Here is an 18,622-nt window from a genome sequence, read left to right as displayed (position 1 = left end):
ACTTGATGATTCCCTGTTCTGTTCATTCCCCCTGGGGCACCTGGCACTGGCCACTGCTGGAAGACAGGATACTGGGCTAGATGGACCTTTGGTCTGGCCCAGTAGGGCCATTCTTATCCCCTGTTGCCCACTCAGAGCTTCTGGCAGTCAAAGGCTTAGGAACATCCAGAGCAGGGGGCTGCATCCCTGACCATCTTGGTTAATTAATAGCCATTGATGGACCTATCCTCCATGAATTTACCTAATTCTGTTTTGAGCCCCAGTTACACTGTTGGCCTTCACAACACCCCCGGCATCGAGTTCCACGGGTTGACTGTGCGTTGGTGTCATTTACTCCTGTACAAAGTGAGCTCAGATGTGCGGCTGTTCTGGTCTGGTAGCTTTACACACGTGTACAGCTGCTTTGCAGGGTAGGGGAGTATTAGGACCCTCCTCTGCAGGTTTCATGGAGGCTCCCCTCTGGCCACCTGGGCAGCAGCATTTGCAAATAAGTTTGGATTTTGTTTCCAAACCTGCACCCTTCTTTGCACACCTCAGGTTCCCCGTCAGGACTCATTTTAGTGAGCTGCAAGTGGCTGACGGTTGGCGCAATAAATAGCAAGCACAGCGCAAAATGCAAACAGCAAGCAGCATTGCAAACCTGTTCAAAGGAACTTTGTGAACGTCCTGATTTAGGCCCTGTCCATCCCGGCCACTCTGTTTGTGCCCCGGAGTGCAGCCCCCCCCCCAGCTGTGCGAACGAGCCCGGGCCAACGGGCTAGCTTTTCAGACGCTCCCGGGTAGGCCCTTAGAGAAGAGGTGACATTTCCCCAAGGGACTCAGCACACACGGTGACACTGAAGGCCCGATTCTTAAAGGAGCTCAGCTGCCAACCTGCACCCGCAGCCTGGAGCTCTCCACCCCGGTGCCAGGGCTCAGCGCTCCAGCCTAAATGAGGAAATCCAGGAAATTAGCAAACGTTGGTGCACATTTTTGGAACTTGCTGGTGAAGGTTCATTGGGCGCTAGTCATGGTGCAAACTGGGCACCCACAGTTGCCCCTTGGCGAAGACCTTTGACATCCCTGCCCAAAGGGGGGTAGATTCCTGGGGAAAGGGCTGGAGGGCTATTTGGGGAGGAGCCGTGGGATTTCCGTTAGCAGGTAGAGAAAGGGCTTGTGTGCACCTGGGGGAGCTTCTGACCCCCCCGCCTCTGCCTTGGATATGGGGAGGTCGCATCTCGGGGGGGTGCCCCCCTTTGGCTAAGATGGGGGCTTATCTGGAGAAGCAGCTGCGCCCCCACGGGGTCGACAGGGGCAGCACCCGAAGGAGCCCGTGGTTTTGGGTGGGGCCGCACCTGGCTGTTCCCCCGCCCCCGGCCGGGACGCTGGCTGCTAGCTCCCCGCCCCTGCGCGCATAAGCTCGCTCCGCTCCGGCTGCTTCCCGGGCGTCCCGCTCGCTCCCCCGAAAGTGACGAACCGCCGGAGCCAGGGACTCGCTCCTGTCCCCCGGAGACATGGGTGCGCCCCACACCTGGGCGCGGCGGGCTGCGCTCTGCTGCGCGCTGCTCTGCGCGCCCTGGCTGCCTCTCGGCTGGGCAGGTAGGTGGGGGCCCGGGAGGTGGCAGCTTCTCCCCCTCCCCAGCTCCAGCGCCTCTGGGGAACGCAGAGGGACTGGGGTGCCCCCCCGGGAGTCCCCCTCCCCCGGGGTGACCCCTCCAGCAGGGACCCCGCTCCCAGGCTGGAGCCACAGTCTGGGTTTGTTGGAAAGGGAAGCTCAGAGCACGAGGGCCTCTGCCCCCTTCTCCCCCCAAGCCCTGTGCAGCTTATCAGGGCAGCGCTGAGTTTGTTTACAAAACAACCGCCCCCCCCCACCCACCCAATCCCAGGTGACCTGGCTGAGCCCTCCTGGGTCTCCTACCACTGGGGACGCTGCTGGGTCCTGACTCAGGCTCCTCCCAAGTCCTGGGGTTCAGGGGAGCCCTTTGCAGGGCAGCAAATCCAGCCTGGGGCTTGTGATCAGCTGCTGTTCTCACTTCCATTGGTAAGGCAGAGAAACCCCCTGGACTGCATGGCTGGGGCTGCGTTCGCCTGGTCTTGTGACCCATTCCTCCACTGGCCAGTTCCGGGCCAGTGGTGACCCATGACCGGCCGCCCGCCCGCCACTATGCTGTGACCCTGCTCAGAGCAGATCTGTGGCTGGTGCCCAGAGCAGCCCTTGTGCTAAGCTCCCAGCCCTGGGGCAGACAATGGACAATGTTCCCAAATGGGGGTATGACCTGAGCTCAAAATCCGGCCCTCAGTTTGCAGGGTTCTCTCTTTAGGGGATTGGAACCGATTTGTGCAGGGTCAATTTCCTTGCTGTAACTTCCAGCTTAAACTGTGCACCTGTGTTTCCCTGCCTCCTTGGGGACTCGCGTGAGCTCTGTGTTCTCACCATGCAAATCCTGCACTTGTTTCATTTCCCACACGAAATGCTTGGGGGAGATTTCTAGCTCGGGGAGGATTTCTAGCTCTGGGGGGTGGCCCACAAGAGACCTAAATCATTCCTCACCGAGCTCTCCAGCTCAGCTGATTGCCTGCCAGTCTGGGACGAGCGCTTGCAGATTCGCTCACCTTTCTGCAGCTGGGACTTTCTGGTGCTCTAGGATCTGAATCCACCTCTCACCAGGGCTTAGCAATAATCTGTGTGTGGTTTTTTCCCTCCAGCTGCCCGATTCCCAGTGTAAAGCATCGGAATAGGCGGCATTCAGCAAAATGTCTGATTCTGTGTCTCTGTGCCTGGCAGGATAAAAATAACTTAAATTCTAAACCTGCCTGAAACCCTGAGAACAAAGTCCTGCTTTCCCATTGGTTACTGTACAGCTCTTTAACTGCTAGGCAAAGAGGAGTGTTAGCACCAAAACACTGTATCCATGGCAATGTGTGGCTCAGCTTTTAACTTAATGCAGGAAGGTAACTGCCTAATTATTTTCTTTTCATGGTTTGCAATAGCAGGAATGGCCTGTGGGTCAGGCTCCGCCTAGCGGTTAATGGCCAGCTGGTTTGAAGGACCCTTTGTTTCAACTCAGACCCTAAGCTGCTCGTTAGCTGTCCCGAAATCATCCTTTTTGCTCCTGTAATGTGTCTCAGTCCAGCTTTTCCAAGGGTGGGCATCCCTCCCAAGGGGGTAAACTGAGGCACAGAGGTTAAGGTCCTCCAGGGCCCCAAACTGGCAGTGACCTCCATGGGTGTGCTGGGATTTACCCGAGTGGAGCTCACTGTGGGATCGGTGCCTAGGTTTTTCCAAGGTAATTGCTAATTTTGGGTGCTCAACTTGTGACCTGGGGCCTGCTTCATGACAGTGCTGAGTGCCCCCAACGCCGGTTGTTATCAGCAAGGCCAGCAGGCACTCCGTCCCTCTGAACAACAGGCCCTCGAGGGCACAAGTTGGACACCCAGAGCCCGGGGTGCCCGGAGCCAATGAACCTCTCCTGTACAAACAGTGACCAACGCCCGCGTGCCTTCCGCTGCACGAGTAGCCCCCTCGACTCCTGTGCTTCAAGTTCAGCCCAGGCCTACGTGGACTAGAATCCTGCTGTCGTGACACCAAAGGGACTGTTCTAACCACTAGATCATGCAGCCTCCCCTCTACCCCCTCCTTATTGGCTAACTTTGCTTCCATTTTGAACAAATAACGCAGGGGCAGGAGAGTTCTCCTCCGAAAATAAAAACGAGACACCTGTTCGATACCTGGGTGACTCACTTTACTTTCCCCTGGGCTATTTTTTAAAATGTTGGGGTGGTGATGAGTGAATGCGGGGGGAGGGCATGGTGGGATCCCACCGGTGATAGTGGTTGGACTTGCTAACGCCTATCCGGGTGGGGGTGGGGGAGGCCGTGTTTTTAAGCCAGCAAGGGCCAGGGCAGGGGGCAAACCCCTGTTAGAAAAAAGCCCGGCCTGGCTGCAGTTCTGGGAGGCAAACACTGGGGACTGCTAGGCTCGTGCTGCTGGGAGCTAGGATGCGCTCTGATTTTTATCCTGCGCTGACACCCAGGTTCTGGTTGGACTCTCCCCCGAGAGCTTCTCTCTCTAGAATGGACCCTGGCTGTTAGCAAGTATCTGGCCATTAGCAAGCAGGCCCAGTTTGGGGGAATAGCCCCGGAGCATGAAGGCTGCTATTTGTATCATTATTTCTAGTGACCTGAACTGAGATCAGGGCTCCCTGGGGCTGGGGGCTGTGTGGACCGGGATCTGGACAGTCCCTGCCCAAAAGAGCTTACAATCTAAGTAGACAAGGCAAAGGAATGACCCCCATTTTACAGGTAGGGAAACTGAGGTATGGAGCTATTTCCGTGACTTGCCCAGGGTCACCCAACTGGCTATAGAACCCAGCTCTCCTGAGTCCCGGTGCAATGCATTAGCCAGGAGACCAGCCTTTAACTGTGACTGATCCACCCCAGATGGCTTTTATGGGTCCAATCCTGACAAGTGCCGATTGCCTCCTGGGATGTGCTGAGCATTCTCAGTCACTGATTTCAGGATTGGGACCTACAGTGGCAGCGAATCCTTGGCTCTCCCATGACCAGGCTTTGCCAGTGAACTAGGCAGGAGGCCGGAGGAAGCAGGCTGTCGCCCTAGGACAGGAGCCCCAGAATGTGGGGCTGGTTACAGGAATCCTGCGAGGTCAACGTGGCTCCACCCAGAGCTGGGTGCAGGTGAGGAGTGCTGCAGGGTGGTCCCAGTGCCCCAGCCTCTGGAGGGAACTGCCCAGGGGTAGCACAGGGAAGTTGACCCAAATAGTTTGGGCCATTCACAAAAACAACTGGAGGAGGAGGTGATCCAGCCACGGCCCCACACATCCTTATGGCCCTTAGCCCGGTGCTTTGGGCAGTCACCGGAGATTTAGAGAACCCAGGGCCAAGGCCTTGCTCTGGAACAGCCCGAAATGGCGGTCTTCAATTCACTGAAAATTCAAAAACCCCTCGGTCAGCTCATCCTGAAGTGAGTTTTTTCAGAACTGGCTTGGATCCAAACAAATCAGCCATTAGCCCAGCTCTGTGTATTCGTGCTTTGAGATCTGTGATTAAAAGGGCTAGGTCAGCGCAAGGCATGGCTGCCGCTCCGTGTAAAGCACTGGGGTGTTCTCTGCTTCTCTGGGGAGGGCATTCAGCGCGGGACACCTGTAGCTCAGGGCCGCAGCCGGGTGAGGTATGTGAAAATGAATGTCCTGCTTTCAGAGATGGAGAAACTGAGGCCCAGATTTTCAAAGGTATTTAGGTACTGAAGTGACTTGCCTGAGGCCAGGGAGGCAGTAGGCGTTGGAGAGCTCTGACTCTATCCCGTGCTCAGACCACAGGACTCTGCCTCTCCTGGGTCTAATCCTTAGACTCTAATTCACCTAACTTCCAAGAGGGAGCAAGGGCTGGAATGTCTTGACTCTCCAGATGCTCACCGGGGCCGTGGCTCGCTGGGTCTGAGTGTCGCTCAGAGGCCATGGTACCAAGTCGCCCATGGGGGATGCTGGCCAGGCTCCCGAGAAGGCCCCCGCTCAGGTCAGAACCGAGGGGGCTGGGGACCGTTCTGTGTCTGTGAAGGCTTCACTTAGCAGTTCCGAGGTGCCCTTCAACCTTGACGTCTCATGGCTCCGTGCCCCATCCTCCAAGCGGAAAGACGGTGGGGCGGGCTAGTTACCCGACTGCTTGCTGTGACCTGACATCTGGCGTCCTCTGGGTTTTGGCAGGAGAGTGCAAACAGCTGGAGCCCTGTGAGAGGTGCATTGAAGGAGACGCGTCCCGGAACATCACAGGCTGCGTGTGGATGCACTGCGGAGTCTTGGAGGAGCCAGGTACGCTGGGGGAGCGCCTTGAGTTCTCCTGGGTTAACCCTCTGCAGCATGGCCCCAGTTGTGTTTAAACATCAGCACAGCTTCCACCGTCAGCAGGGATCTTAAAGCCTTCTCCCAAACCCTCCGTGTAGGGCAAATCCATGGCATGGTTCTCAGACCCGCCCTGGGCCCAGGAAACTGCTAGAAACAAGCCCTAGGATTCTTCTGCTGGTGGCCTGGAAAGTACCAGTGTCCTAAGTGTTAGTGGGCCCTGTTCCCTTTGAGCTAAAGTCTACACAGCCACAACTGGGGTCCGGTTTTCACGAGGGCTCAGAAAACCCATCTGTAAGGGTCACACTGAGCGCTTGGAAAGACCGGCCCTCTCTGCAGGTGCCCAAATGGGTGGGCACTTTTACTCTGGTCAGGCCACGTGCTCTCTCCCGACGCCAATGTCCGTGATGGGTCGGACGCTGCACCTGCCTCCGGGGTATCGGGCTGTCACTGGGGTATCGGGAGAGGGTTCCACTGCGAATGGTTTCAGGACAGATTTCCTGACTGCCTTTCCCGGCAGGGGTCTGCGTTCGCTCTCTCTCTGTTGGGGTGGGTTTGTCCCCGGGCCGGACGGGGCGCTGCTGGTTGTATTGGGTGCTGCTAGCCGGGTGGGCGATTAGGCTGAGCTGCTTCCTCTCATGTTGGCAGAGCGGTGGGGAGTTTGCTGCCCTTTGACAGCTGAATTCCAAGCTTTCTAAGTGATTCAGTGACGGAAGGTTTCTTCACTGTCCACCTAGTCATGTCCTGCTTCCCTATGGAGACTATCTTGGAGAAATCTCCCTGTCTCTGGATGCTGGTCTCGGTGGGGGATGCTGGCGAACCCACACCCCACCCCGGCTCAGCCCTCTAGCGGAGGTGACCACCCCGGTGAAAGCAGAGTTCTCCTCCTTGCGGGATAGATGGAGGACGCGGAGGGGCCCCGGCTGGTTCTGTGAGCTGAGGCCTGGCTTCCCTGGCTCTAGTCTGGCCACCTCTTCCCTTGCAGCGCCCTGCTCGAAAGCCAGACTGAGGTCAGGCCCAGCCGCCTGCTGCAAAAGCCTCTGCGGTGCAGTGAGGAGCCAGCCCGCAGGGAGCTGCTAAACCCAGCGGAGAGGCAACAGCTGGCCTGCTGTGGTCTGATTAAGGGGGGGGGGGAAACCAAGAGTCATTAGTGAGGGGCCACTCCCCAGTCACATCATCGCCCCCAAAATTACCCAGCATCCCCCACACATTCACCTGCCAAAAATCCCATTATCCTCCCACCCTGTCCTGAGCCATCGCCTCCCACGGCCCCGTGAATCATGCTCCCCGGTACCGAGTGCCACCCGCCCCCAGCTGCTTCTACTGGCGGGTGCAGCCTGTCTTTCCCCCCCCCCCCCCCCCCCGCCCAGCAAAGGCCTCTGGCTCTAGGCCTCACACCTCCAGCCCCACCGCCGGCCAGCAGCAGCAGCGCCACCTGGTGGCCGGTGCAGGGCTGGCCGGTTGCTAGCTCAGTCTGCCGTGGCTGGCGGTGCTTAATTTGCAAAGGCAGAAGTGCATCCGATGAAGTGAGCTGTAGCTCACGAAAGCTCATGCTCAAATAAATTGGTTAGTCTCTAAGGTGCCACAAATACTCCTTTTCTTTTTGGGGCTCCAGCAGTAACCCTGGCATCCTCTGCCCAGCATGGCCTTGCATGCCACCGAGAGGCTGGGGCTGAGCCCTGCCAACCCCAGGCACAAATTAAGCGCCGGGGGCCGGGCAGCCCAGTTCCCCCAGTGAGCAAAGAACAAACTCCGCTCGCTGTTCTGGTGTGTATGCCCCGGCCCACCCTATGCGCACTGTGGCCAGCAGAGCCACTTGCCACGCCCGCTGTCCCATTGCTCTGACGGGGGCACCGAGGAGATCAGGCCCAGCTGGGCAAGGGGAGTTGGGTTGTCCCTTTCAGAGCCGAGCAAGGAAAAGTGACAGACTGGCGACTGCGTGAGGGTCTTTTCCGCGCGTCCGTGTAATTCATTCTCTTGCTTCTGTCCCACTACACAGTGTTGCATGAGCTCTCTAAGCTGGAGGCTTTGCAAAGTCCCTGCTCTGTGACCCATGGAAGACACTAGGTCTTTGCTGGAGGGGTCTGTCTCTTTCAAATCTCCCCCTGGTGCTTTAAAGCCCAGGGCCCAGCCAGCCCTGACAGAACAGCACACGGCATCTTTGTTTTCTGGGTGGGTGTCCTGTTGCTTTGGGAGGGGGCTCTGGATGCTTCTGTTGCTACCTTCAATAACAACTGATGTCGTCGGGAGCGCAGGGGGAGGGAGAAGCAGAGATAATGGAATCGAAAATCCTCCACTTCCCAATGGGTGGGGCAGATAACTGAGACAGAAGAACGTGCGGCAAGAAGAAGCCGACCCCATCGGCCCAAGCACACGGACCTGCAGAAAACCCAGTAGCTTAAAAATACCTGCCACCTTGTTTAAACTCTTTGGGGAAGCCCAGGCTCCTTCGGTGACTTTAACTAGAGTAACCAGAGTCCGTCTATTTGGAGATCACGTCACCTGCTGGTAACATGCAGCCATTTCTGGGGTGAGATGCCTCAGATTCTGCTCTGCTTGCAAGTCAACCATGACCTCTTGCTCCAGAAGTGGCATCTGAACGGCTTGTCTGCGTGGCTGACAAGCCAGTGGGCTGCTTCTCGCTCTCCAGGAATGGGTTTCCGGTGTGCCGTGCTAGGTCCAGCTGCCTGTTGGTCCAGCTATCTTCATCCAGCCACCATGTGCTGGGATGGGCTCCTGCCAGGTTACTGGGGTCTGGAGTGAAGCTATGTAAGGGTCCATAGCTGATACGGTAAAATAACAACTGGCTTTCCAAAGGGGATGGGGCTCATGCAGCTGAGCTGACGCCAGGGTTGTGACTTGAGTTCCATGGGATCCCATCGATCTGGGGGTCTGTGGATCCCAAATAGGCTGGAATTTGTGCTTAGGTGTCTAATGCTGGAGAGAGCCACTTATAGGGACAAAACAATGGGAGATGCGATCTCCTTGCTGTTCTTCCACCCTCCAGGAACTGAAATATCCCCAAGGGTGAGAGCCGGTCTCTGTCTCAGCCCACGATGGGGCTCTCCCAGGACTTACAGCTCCTGGGGGAATTGTCACTACAAACCATGGGCCCTGATGAAAGCTGCATGGATCCGATGGGGGGAGAGGTTTGCCGGTTGTCCAAGAAACGCCGTCCAGGAACGCATCCCCACGGGAGATCATGTTCCAAGCGCGACGCCGTCCGCACAAGCTCTGGGCGTGATGCTGGGCAGGGCCTGGGGGAGCAGAGGCGGCTGAGGCAAAGTCGGGACGTGTCAAACTCAAAGCCCGGATGCTCATTTGGGCAGGTTTGGACTTTTTGAGTCCTTAGACTCCGCTTCCCCAGCGCTCGTGTGTGGCTTACCAGGCTGACCACACGGTCTCGCTCATTGTCTCCCCACGCCAGCCAGGCCTCCCCCACTCAGATCCCTCCTTGCGGGGGGGGAATGGCAGGGTTTTCTAGAGGGCAGGTTTGCTCAGGGGAGTTTTGTGAAAGTTTTTTTCCTGTTTCCTTCAGGGCCCGGGGACTGCATTGGGAAGGGAGAAGCCACCAAGGAGACATGCTCTATCTACAATGTCACGGCTACATGTCCAGGTAACTTCCCGGGGTGAACGCAGCCGCACAGGCCCTGGGTGGAGTGCAGCACCAGGCCTCGGCAGACCTGTATTCTATCCCTGGCTCAGGTGCTATTTATTTTCCCATCTGTCAAACGGGGACGATATTCCCCCTCCTTTGTGAGGCGCTGTGCGAGCCGATGGTCTCAATGTAAGTGCCTGGTATTGCTGTTTATCATCTGCGTTTGTGTAAGAGAACCCGTGCTCCGCTGCAGGAGCGGCAGCTGTGAGACCAGCCCTGGCCTCTCCCTGCAGGAGGCGCTGTGGAGAACGTGGCAGGAGCACTGGCTATCAAGGCAGCGGCTAGCTACTCCTGTCCTAGCTGTTTCCAGGATCCTGAAAACACCTCTGACTAAATGTGTGCAGGAGCCCCTGCCTGCAGCTAATTGCATGCATAGGGTATAAGCAGGGCTGCCTGTCCTGGGAGAAGAAGGCGCAGTTCCATGGGCTCAGCCTGTTGGGGAACTTGATATGTCTGACGGCCAATTGATGTCCCCAGCTACATGAGACCCAGCCGCTCCCAGCAGGGGGCGCTGTAGGGAACGGGGCAGGAACAGTGATGGTGGGGGAGCTCCAGTCCCATCTGCTCCAGTCCCAGCCATGGTAAGAGCCAGAGAGGAACTCTGGCCTCTAAGCGCCTTGTCTTGTTCTTCCACCCTTGCCCCCTCAGCGCGGAGAGCGCCCACCAAGGAGCCTCAGCGAGCGCCCACCAAGGAGCCTCAGCGAGCGCCCACCAAGGAGCCTGAGATCCTCATGCCAGGCAAGTGGCACCCAGGTGGGCTGGGGAGGGAGTGTCCAGCTGGGGATCTAGGGTGACCAGCAGTGGCAGGCTGGAGTAGAGGCAAGTTCAAATTTGTGGTTCTTGCACCAGGCTCAGGTCAGCGGGGAGGAGTCTGGCAGGGTTTGTTTTGGTGAGAACACTCACTCTTCCCTCCCGCGGCAGACAGCCAGTTGAATGTATCTTCGTTCTAGAATTTCTCCTGCAGAAACAGGGGGAGGGAAGCGTGTGCTGTAATTCAAGCACAGGCCTCTGGCCCTCAGGACTCCTGGGTTCCACTGACAGCGGTGGCTGCGACACTTCTGCAAAGTCCTCCTCTCCCTCCCCCGCTCCGTGCCTCAGTTTCTCCATCTGCACTGAAAAAGGGAATAATGACATTCTTTCCCTGCCATCCCAGGGAGAGTTTGGAGGGTTACTAATCACTGCCTGAAGTGCTTCTAGGTTAATGCCCGGTGCTATACAAAGGCAAGGTATTCTATTAATCAAAGCACTGTCACATAGGGGAGAGCCCCATTTTGGGGATCTCCAAATATTTGGTGGTGAAAGCCTAGCATGTACTAAGGCAGGGGTGGCTGACATCTCTCCCTGCCGAGCTCCCCGGGCTGCGTGCGGTGCCCTGTGCCTTTTGTGAAGCATCCAGCCCTACCTATTATGTCTGTCTGAAACGAAGGGTCTGACTTCTTTTACAAGGGGGTGTGAGACACCCGCGTACTAACTTATGGGCACAGGTAACTGTGATTTGTTCGTGCAAACCAGGTCATCGCTCGTGCAGAGTATCACAAGTTGATCAACTTGCACGCTCGTTTTGCGTGTGTCTTTGGGGCCCAAACGTTCGGAAAAATCAGACCTGTGCGCAAGTGAGAGAGAGCGAGCCCTCTGATTTTACGTAGAGACTCTCCAAGCATTGCTTCGCTCCCCACTAAAATGCAGCTGAGCCCTGGGTGGAGCAGACCCCAGCACCTGTGAGACAGACTGTAGCAATGCAGCATGGGATAGGAAGAGGATACCGTATCCAGCTGCACCTGCCTGGGGAAATGGAGGCAGGCGGCATGTAATGGGCACAAATGCTCTTTCCAGTTCCTGGCTCATTGCTTGCTAGGGCGGGTGGGGAGGGTAACCAGGCGGGAGGATGGGGAACGGGACGGCAGTGTTATGAGAAGGAGCCTTTTTCCAGGAAGGAGGAGCAGGAATCCGAGAGCTTTCAGCTAATTAAAACGAGTAACTTTATCCCGGAGCTTTGTGAATTATTGATCCAGCCCAGGCTCTGATGGGCAGTCGCTCTCGTTAGCGGAGCAGCTGATGGCTTCTCTTCCCAGTCCTCCCATTCCGCATGCAGCTGGTTCGCTCTCTTTCCCCCCCCCCCCCCACTCCCACCCACTCACTCACACTCCCACACACACAGTCTCTGCTCTGCTGTAAACTCTCTGCTGCAGCAGGTGTTGTGGACAGAGGAACGGGCTGGCAGAGGGAGAGCACTGAAAGGGTTAAACTCCATTCACTAAACAGTCTCCTTACAGTGACCCCTCTGGGGTCTGTAGTGTGCATGGGGGACCTGCAGTGTCCCCCCCGACCCTTTGCATTTCACTCTGTTATGCCAGGCTGCAGAGCGCCGCTGCTCTGTCTTTCTGCCCCTTCCTCTCACATCTGCCGACAGACGGGTCTAGTTCTTCCTCGCCAGTCAACCGGCTGCTGCGTCACCATCAGCCTCGGTGCCTGAGATGCCATCTGGGCTTGGGAGACTAGATCACGAGAGGAATCCGAGCGTGTGGGCTGTGCTGGAATGCAGCCACCTCTGGGGAGGAGGGCAGCCGCGCACTCGTACGCTGCACCACTGGTGGGGTGGGGAAGAAGAGATGCTGCTGGCCAAAGAGAATGGGGGAAGTGCCATGGGATCTGGAGTGACCCTCGTCCCAAACAACCAGGACCTCAGCTTCATCTCTGATGGCCCGGTCCCCCTGGCACCATGCTGGGGCGTTGGCAGAGAAAGCAGTGTTCTCTCCAGGTGGAATGCCCCTCCTGGTTCCTGGAGAGCTTTAGGTGAGCCTATTCCAGAGCCTAGGGCATCTCCCATCTCTTCCTCCTGGCCCTTTCCCTCCATCACTGCCTAGGGAAGCCCTGCTTAGCCAGGGGCAGGAGAGGGGTCTTGCCTTCAGCACCAAGGACAGCATCCCCATTTTCTGGGCTCGGGGCCCCAAGGGCCCAGAAGCCTACTCGGGTGGCCAGTAACTAGGGAGCAGGTGGCATGCCGGGAGAGGGAGTGTGGCGTTGCAGGGGGGTGCGCGTGGCGCCAGGCCCCAGTAACGCCCTTGCTGCTTCCCCCCCAGGGACGACGGCCGGCCCCCCGCTGACGGCCACCCCCGAATTCCGCCCGCCTGGCTTCAACTCGGCCAGCTTCGTGGGGGGGATCGTCCTCGTGCTGAGCATCCAGGCCGTCTTCTACTTCATCCTCAAGTTCCTCAAGTCCAAGGACAGCACCTACCAGACACTGTAAGCTCCCCCCCACACACACACTGTCTGTCTTCCCCAGGCTCGGTCCTGGGGCTCGAGGACAGCTCCGATCCCGGGAGCGGCTGGGGGCAAGCCCTGCCGCATGGGCTGTGTGTGATGGGGCATAGACGGAGATCCAGTGGTGCCATGGGTCAATATCGAGCCTACCCGTGCTGTACACGGGGCAGCTGGCAGATCCAGCCAAGGACTGGGGGGGGGGCGTAGCACTGTCTGTCTGGCTCCCATCTTTCCACCCGTGTTTAGAAAGCACTGACTGCAATCTGTCTAGAACTGCCATGGGCATGTTTTCCCCCGTCACGGCTAGGCAGTCGTGTGCGTCTGGGGTCTCTGCACCTGCTCCCCTGGGCGCTGCGAGATCCTTGCGTGTCTGTCTCCGCCAGCTGCGTGCATGTGGCCGTGTGTGGCATCTCATCCAGGCTCCTCTCTCTTGCTCGTGGCCGTGCATCGCTGGTTCACGCTCATGCAGGCCCTGCTGTGAAACTTTCCGTGTTCTCCTTTTCCCCTGTCCTGTCCCCCTTATGCTCACTGGGGCATTCGCTCCGCCTCTCCCTGCCCTGCGGAGGCCAGGTCTCCCCAGCACGCGTGCTCCGTGAGCAATAAACCCCAGCTTTCCCTCCGGTGGAGACTTGTCCTCCATGTGTTTCTCATCTGGTTGTTTTTCTGCCTCCTCATCCATCTGTTGTTGCCCGTTCATCTCTCTGGTGCCTGCCAGCTGGTTTCTCCCCTCCCCGGATCATCCCCCGTCTCCTGCCATTCGCAGCAGAGACACGGGATCCAGGGACTCGGCCCCTAGGAAAGCTCGTTCTGCGGCAGAGCCAGAGCCCTCCTTGTTTAAACCCCTCATGCTGATTGTGGCCTGGCCGGGGCATGCGGGGATGGGCCGGAGCTGGGAAGTGGCCGTTTGCAAGAGGGAGGCTGGGCCAGAGTCACTGAAGCTGGATGAAATGGGGCCTCGCTTGTTCTTCTCCCCATGCTGGGGTAGGGCGTCTCCAGAGGCTCTGGGCTGGGCCCCTTCAAGCCCCCCAACATCCACACTCCTCTGCTGCTCCCCAGCCTATGCGCTCCTCCACCTGCCGGCCCATCCAGAGCCCCCTTCCCCTTTCCAGGATGAATCCACTTGGCCTGACTCCCCTGCCCAAGGTACCATACACCGTGCAGGGACTGACCTCTGGGCATGCCCGAGTCCTGGGCACATGCTCGCCTCGTTTCACCTGGGGCCCTGCCTCTCTCAGCCCCAGTCCCAGCTCGGGGACCTTCTCTCTTGTGGGAGTAGGGCCCCTGACTCCTTTCACGCCCCATAGGAGAGCGTGGGGGGTAGAGTCTCGCGCTGGGCAGGGAGCTGGGCCTGTGTCTAATGTCAGGGGCCATCCCCTCTCTCCGTGTTTCCCTTGCACGCTGCCCGGCGCCAGGGAGGAGAACCAGTAGGTGTGGCTGTGTGCGCGTGCAAGGTGACGGGAAATGGGCCACGGCCGCAACAAGAGAAAACCTCACCCTTCCTTGCAGCTGCCCATCACTGCGGGTGGGGCTGGGGGTGTCTCCAGGGCAGCATGTTAGCCCAGCCTGCTCCCTCCCTGGCTGTGTGCTGCACGGAGGGGGCATGCAGGCCTTGGCTAGACCATTCGCTTGTATTACAATGCTGTCTCCTTGCCCAAAGGCGGGGTCGAGTGCTCTACTCAAGGGATGGAGCTGAGTAATGTCCCCACAGCTATTTAATGGGACGCTACCCAGTTCCCATCCACCACCATGGCCCACTGCTGTCACAAGTGTTTTCTTGGCTGGCGTCCGGCCGTCTCCCCCCCCCGCCCAAGCCCGTGTGCTACAGCAAGACTCTCTGCTGTCATAGCAGTTCCCAAACAACCCCCTTTGTGGACTGGGAAATCAACCCCCCTCCAGGCCCCCCGACCCTTCCTCCCTACGAAGCGTCCTCAGTCTGGCTCCAGCTTGGCTTTGTCCAGCCAGGCTGTGTGGAAAGCGTTTGCTCGTGCCCTGCCTGATTGGCTTCCCCGGTGCTCGCGTGGCCCTGGTGAGGGAGAGAGTAGTGTAGTGGGGGAGTTAGAGTGGGAGTGCTGGGTTCTGTTCCTGCCTCTGCCACTGGGCTCGCTGCAGAACCTCTGTGCCTCAGTTTCCCCAGCTGTACAATAGTAATAGCCACCTGTCATACGCTGTGGGGTCCTTGGCTGGAAGACGCCAGAGACATTGTTACAGGGGTGAAGCGGCAGGTCATGCAACAATGAGAAGAGCCTCTGAAATCTGCAGTGGAGTGTGTCCTGCAGGAAGCAATTCTGCACGGCCCTTCCCCCTGCACTCCCAAGTACGCTGAACGGAGCAGGCAGGGTCTGTTCTCTTAGCACTGTAGCGCCTAGAAGACCCGAATACGATCAGGCCCCCGGTGCCAGGGGCTGTACAGAGGCAGAGTGAGACACAGACCCCACCCCAAGAGGTTGACTGTCTTCAATAGGGAGAGGAAGGATTATCCCGGTTTTACAGAGAGGGAACTGACTCCCTGCAAGCCCATCAGCCAGACTCTTCCAATGAGGTCAGCCCCTCGCGCGCTGGGCTCTTCTGAAAATCTGGCCTGAAGTGCGTGCTGCATGGACTCGATGGCACAATCAGAAATCGAATCTAGGTCTCCCTGAACCCCAGTCTGGTGCATTATCCCCGAGCCCATCCCCCACCCCCAGCTGTGTGAAAACCGGGCCCAGCTCAGAGCGGGTCTTATGAGCTCTCCCTCCGGCGATTCCTGCTGCCGGGGCTCGTCGGGGAGGCAGTGAGATGCCTGCCCCTCGTGTCCTCTTCCTGAGCCCCCCCAGGAGCAATTTCCAAATAATCCTGTCCCTGAATTTCTCACTTGATTGCTGAATCCCGAGGAGGATTTTTGTTCATCCCCCCGCTCCCCGGTGGCAGGGCGGGAGACGCTATGCTGGCTCGCTGTGGGGCCATCTCTAAAATACAGGGTGCTCCTGGCCACTGGCATCCCCAGCAGCTCCCCTCTCTGTCTGGATGGCAGCAGCCCGCTATGAGCTGTGTCTCTGCTCAAGGTAGCTTAGCAGCAGCCGGCTCTGACCGCCCCCCCCACCACCCCCCCCCCGGGCCAGCAGCATGTCTGCTGGTATCGCTTTGTCCCCCCTTCCCCAATGCAGCCGTTGTGAGGGGAAGGTGGGATGGTTAACAGGGCCTGTACCCCTCCCTCTGCCCGCTCCCCCCCAGCCATCCGCGTGCTCTTGCTGTGCCGTTGTGTTGCCGTGTGGGTCCCTGGGGGGCGGCTGGGGGCATGCAGTGTGCAGTGGGCCGAAGCCTTTTGAGCGCGGGGGCGGAATTAAAGCTGCACGGTTTGATTTCTCCAGGGTGGCTCTTTATTGCTGGGCGGATCCCAGCGCAGGGGTGGGAGGTTGAGGACAGCTCAAGGAGTGGAAATCCCTTGGCAGAGTTACACGGGCCCGGGCAAACTGGGCTGACCTGCCGGGCATGGCCCGGTGCTGCCGTAGCAGGTGTCTGGTTCCCCTGCCCCGCCGGGCTGCGAGGGCGAATGGATGCCTGTCCAGCTTTGTCCTCCAGGTGTGCGAAGGGCCCTTGAGGCCGGCGTGCGCCCACGCCCCTGCTATAGTGCCAGGCGCTCCGATAGAAGGGTCTCTGGGAGACCATCTCCAGCACCCGCCGTGTGCATTAGGTCCTAAGGGGCCAGGGAGAGGCTGAGAACGTTTGGGTTTTCAAGGACAAGGATGGGGGTGGCCAGTACAACCTGCCCGTGGGAAGCAAGGAGCCATGTCCCTGGGCTGTGCATAATTGGCCTGATTCCCTACAAGCAGCCCTGTGTCTGTCTGTCTGTCCCCTACCCACGGTTTATTTGCCCATCTAACTACATTACCCTCTTGGGGCCAGATCGACAGCGGGATGGTGCCAGCCCTGGTTTAGGGACAGAGGAGGATCCTCAGCTGAGAGCTCCCTTGGAAAAGCGGGGGGGGGCGGTCCTTGCAGTGTGGAAGCTGCTTTGGGAATGGGGGTGGGTGTCTTTTCCTAAAGGGAGCATGATTGCTTTGGTACGTTGCAAGCCATTGCCCCAGCAGCAGTCTGGATCCCCTTTGCCAACATCTCACGTCTGTCTCCTGGAGGGAGAAGCCCCTTGTGCCCTACAGACGTGACCGGTTCACTCCGTGGCACCTCGGCCCAAACAGGCACCAGTTTTAGACTCCTTGCTAGGAACAGCCCTGACGCTTCAGAGGGGCCCTCAGCCGCTGCCTCCCTGGGCTGGGATTGAACCAGCGACCTGGTTGTGAAGGGTTCCTTGCGCTGCCAAGCCCCTGGGGCATCCAGGCCTGTCTGGGCCAGCAGCCTGTGCCAGGGTGGGGAATGGCTGCGCCGGGGGCAGGCAGCGATTGCGGTAGGACTCGGCCCTCGCTGGTGAGCTCTCTCCTTTGTCCCACCGCATTAGGATCTGACGGCTGATGCCCGGGGCGGTGCGGTGAAGTGGTTTGCTGTGGGAGGAGGAATGGAAGACGAGGCGGTCAGTGCTCCGGCTGCCCTGCTTGCTCGCAGCCGCGCCCCTCTCCCTCCTTCGGCGCCGCTTGCTGGGGCAGGAGATCTGGGCGCCGCGGAGCTATGCAAAGCACTGCCAGGCCGGGTCCTCCGGGCTCGGAGCCATGTTGTCCATTAGATTCGTCACGGGGAGGCCTGGCCCCGGGGCCACACACGCTCCATCCCAGGCTCAGGCCAGTCCCCAGCAAGACCTAATGTCGCTGCCTTGTTTGGAAAGCTCAGGGTGCCCTCCTGGCCCTGCCCTCTCTGGATGGATGGACCCCCGGGGCTGATGGGCTCAAACCACCTTCGCCGGACCCTCCACGGCGCAGCTCTAGCTCTGTTTGATTGTTCGTTTCTCCCCCGCCCTGTGCCCCGGGCTGGCGAGCTCCCATTTCCTGCTATAATTCCAGTGGGTGAGGGGGGCAAAGCTGGGTCAGCCACTTGCCTGGGGTCAGCAGTCCACTTGGCCTTTACCTTCTGTCTGCTGGAGGAACATGCCTCCCTCCACCCCCATGCACATGCCTTGAGCCCTCTGCCCCATCCCGGCCTGTAACTTCTCACCAGCCTTCATCTTTGTAACCCCTGCTCAGTCGTGCTGACTGATCCTCAGACAAAGGGCTTTCCCAGGCTACAGGGGCTGGAGAGGTCTCCCCTAGGCTCAGGTGAGCTTCCTAGTGCTGTTCCTTCTGGAGATCTCAAGGGACCCACAGCCCACTGCTGGTTTCTTCTTTAAGGGTGGCCTAAGGGCCCCCCCAGATGTTCCCCAGATCATCTCTCTGGTGCCTGCCAGCTGCCTTTTCCCCTTCCCAGGCCCAATCTGCTCTCACAGGGGGCTGGTTGTGTCATTCCCCACGCTGGCTCCGTTTCCCCGGGGCGCGCTGCAGCCCCAGCCAGGCTGGTGGGACTCCAGGCTCTGACCCCTGGCCATGCAGTGCTGCGGGGGGATGGAGTCATTGCACGCAAAGGAGGCAAATAAAAACACTTTCTTGTTTTTGACTCTTTGGTGTCTGGGTCATGTGTGGGAGCGACGGGGATTGCATTACATCCAGGCAGCTGCCAGCGCCGCGGTAGCCTGACGAGCAAGTTTCCTGCAGCTGGCAGCCCCCCTGGTGGGTGGGATCTGGAGCATACACCTGGGATGGGCAGAGGGGAGCTGGGCTGTCCTGGGAGGACAGTTATGGACTTAACCTTCGCCTCCTCTACACCGTGTGTGCACCTGGGCCCGGCGTGATTAGTTCTCACCCTTGGCCTGCTGACAATGGGGCTGTTCAGCGATGCAGGCAGGTGCATTCCTCTTCTCCAGAGCCAGCAGCAGGGAGCCAGGCCGCTGAACTGCATGGCTGCCCCTGGG

General features: G+C 58.8%; 1 protein-coding gene across 2 annotated transcripts; it reads left to right on the top strand.

The window, feature by feature from the left end:
* Window positions 1-1,342: 1,342 nt before the first annotated feature.
* On the top strand, window positions 1,343-18,356 carry CD164L2 (CD164 molecule like 2). Of its 2 annotated transcripts, none has more exons than XM_074934354.1 (6): window positions 1,343-1,578; window positions 5,700-5,804; window positions 9,373-9,450; window positions 10,141-10,230; window positions 12,573-12,735; window positions 17,186-18,356. In XM_074934354.1, the coding sequence occupies exons 1-6, from the start codon at window positions 1,494-1,496 to the stop codon at window positions 17,190-17,192; spliced, it is 528 nt and encodes a 175-aa protein (XP_074790455.1). In that variant the 5' UTR covers window positions 1,343-1,493; the 3' UTR covers window positions 17,193-18,356. The 2 variants fall into 2 exon arrangements, with proteins under 2 accessions (XP_074790455.1, XP_074790454.1); XM_074934353.1 differs by lacking the exon at window positions 17,186-18,356 and adding an exon at window positions 14,166-15,847.
* Window positions 18,357-18,622: the final 266 nt, after the last annotated feature.

The sequence above is a fragment of the Natator depressus genome, chromosome 19, assembly GCF_965152275.1.
Source record: "Natator depressus isolate rNatDep1 chromosome 19, rNatDep2.hap1, whole genome shotgun sequence".
Taxonomy (NCBI): Eukaryota; Metazoa; Chordata; order Testudines; family Cheloniidae; genus Natator; species Natator depressus.
Note: the sequence above shows the minus strand (reverse complement) of the source record. Positions and strands in the feature narration are given on the sequence as shown.

Excerpts from the sequence above, each read along its gene's own strand:
- CD164L2 (XM_074934353.1), top strand. The coding sequence starts at position 1,494 with ATGGGTGCGCCCCACACCTGGGCGCGGCGGGCTGCGCTCTGCTGCGCG. Across the intron at positions 1,579-5,699 it reads GCTGCCTCTCGGCTGGGCAG|GAGAGTGCAAACAGCTGGAG; the intron begins GTAGGTGGGGGC and ends GGGTTTTGGCAG. Across the intron at positions 9,451-10,140 it reads TGTCACGGCTACATGTCCAG|CGCGGAGAGCGCCCACCAAG; the intron begins GTAACTTCCCGG and ends TTGCCCCCTCAG.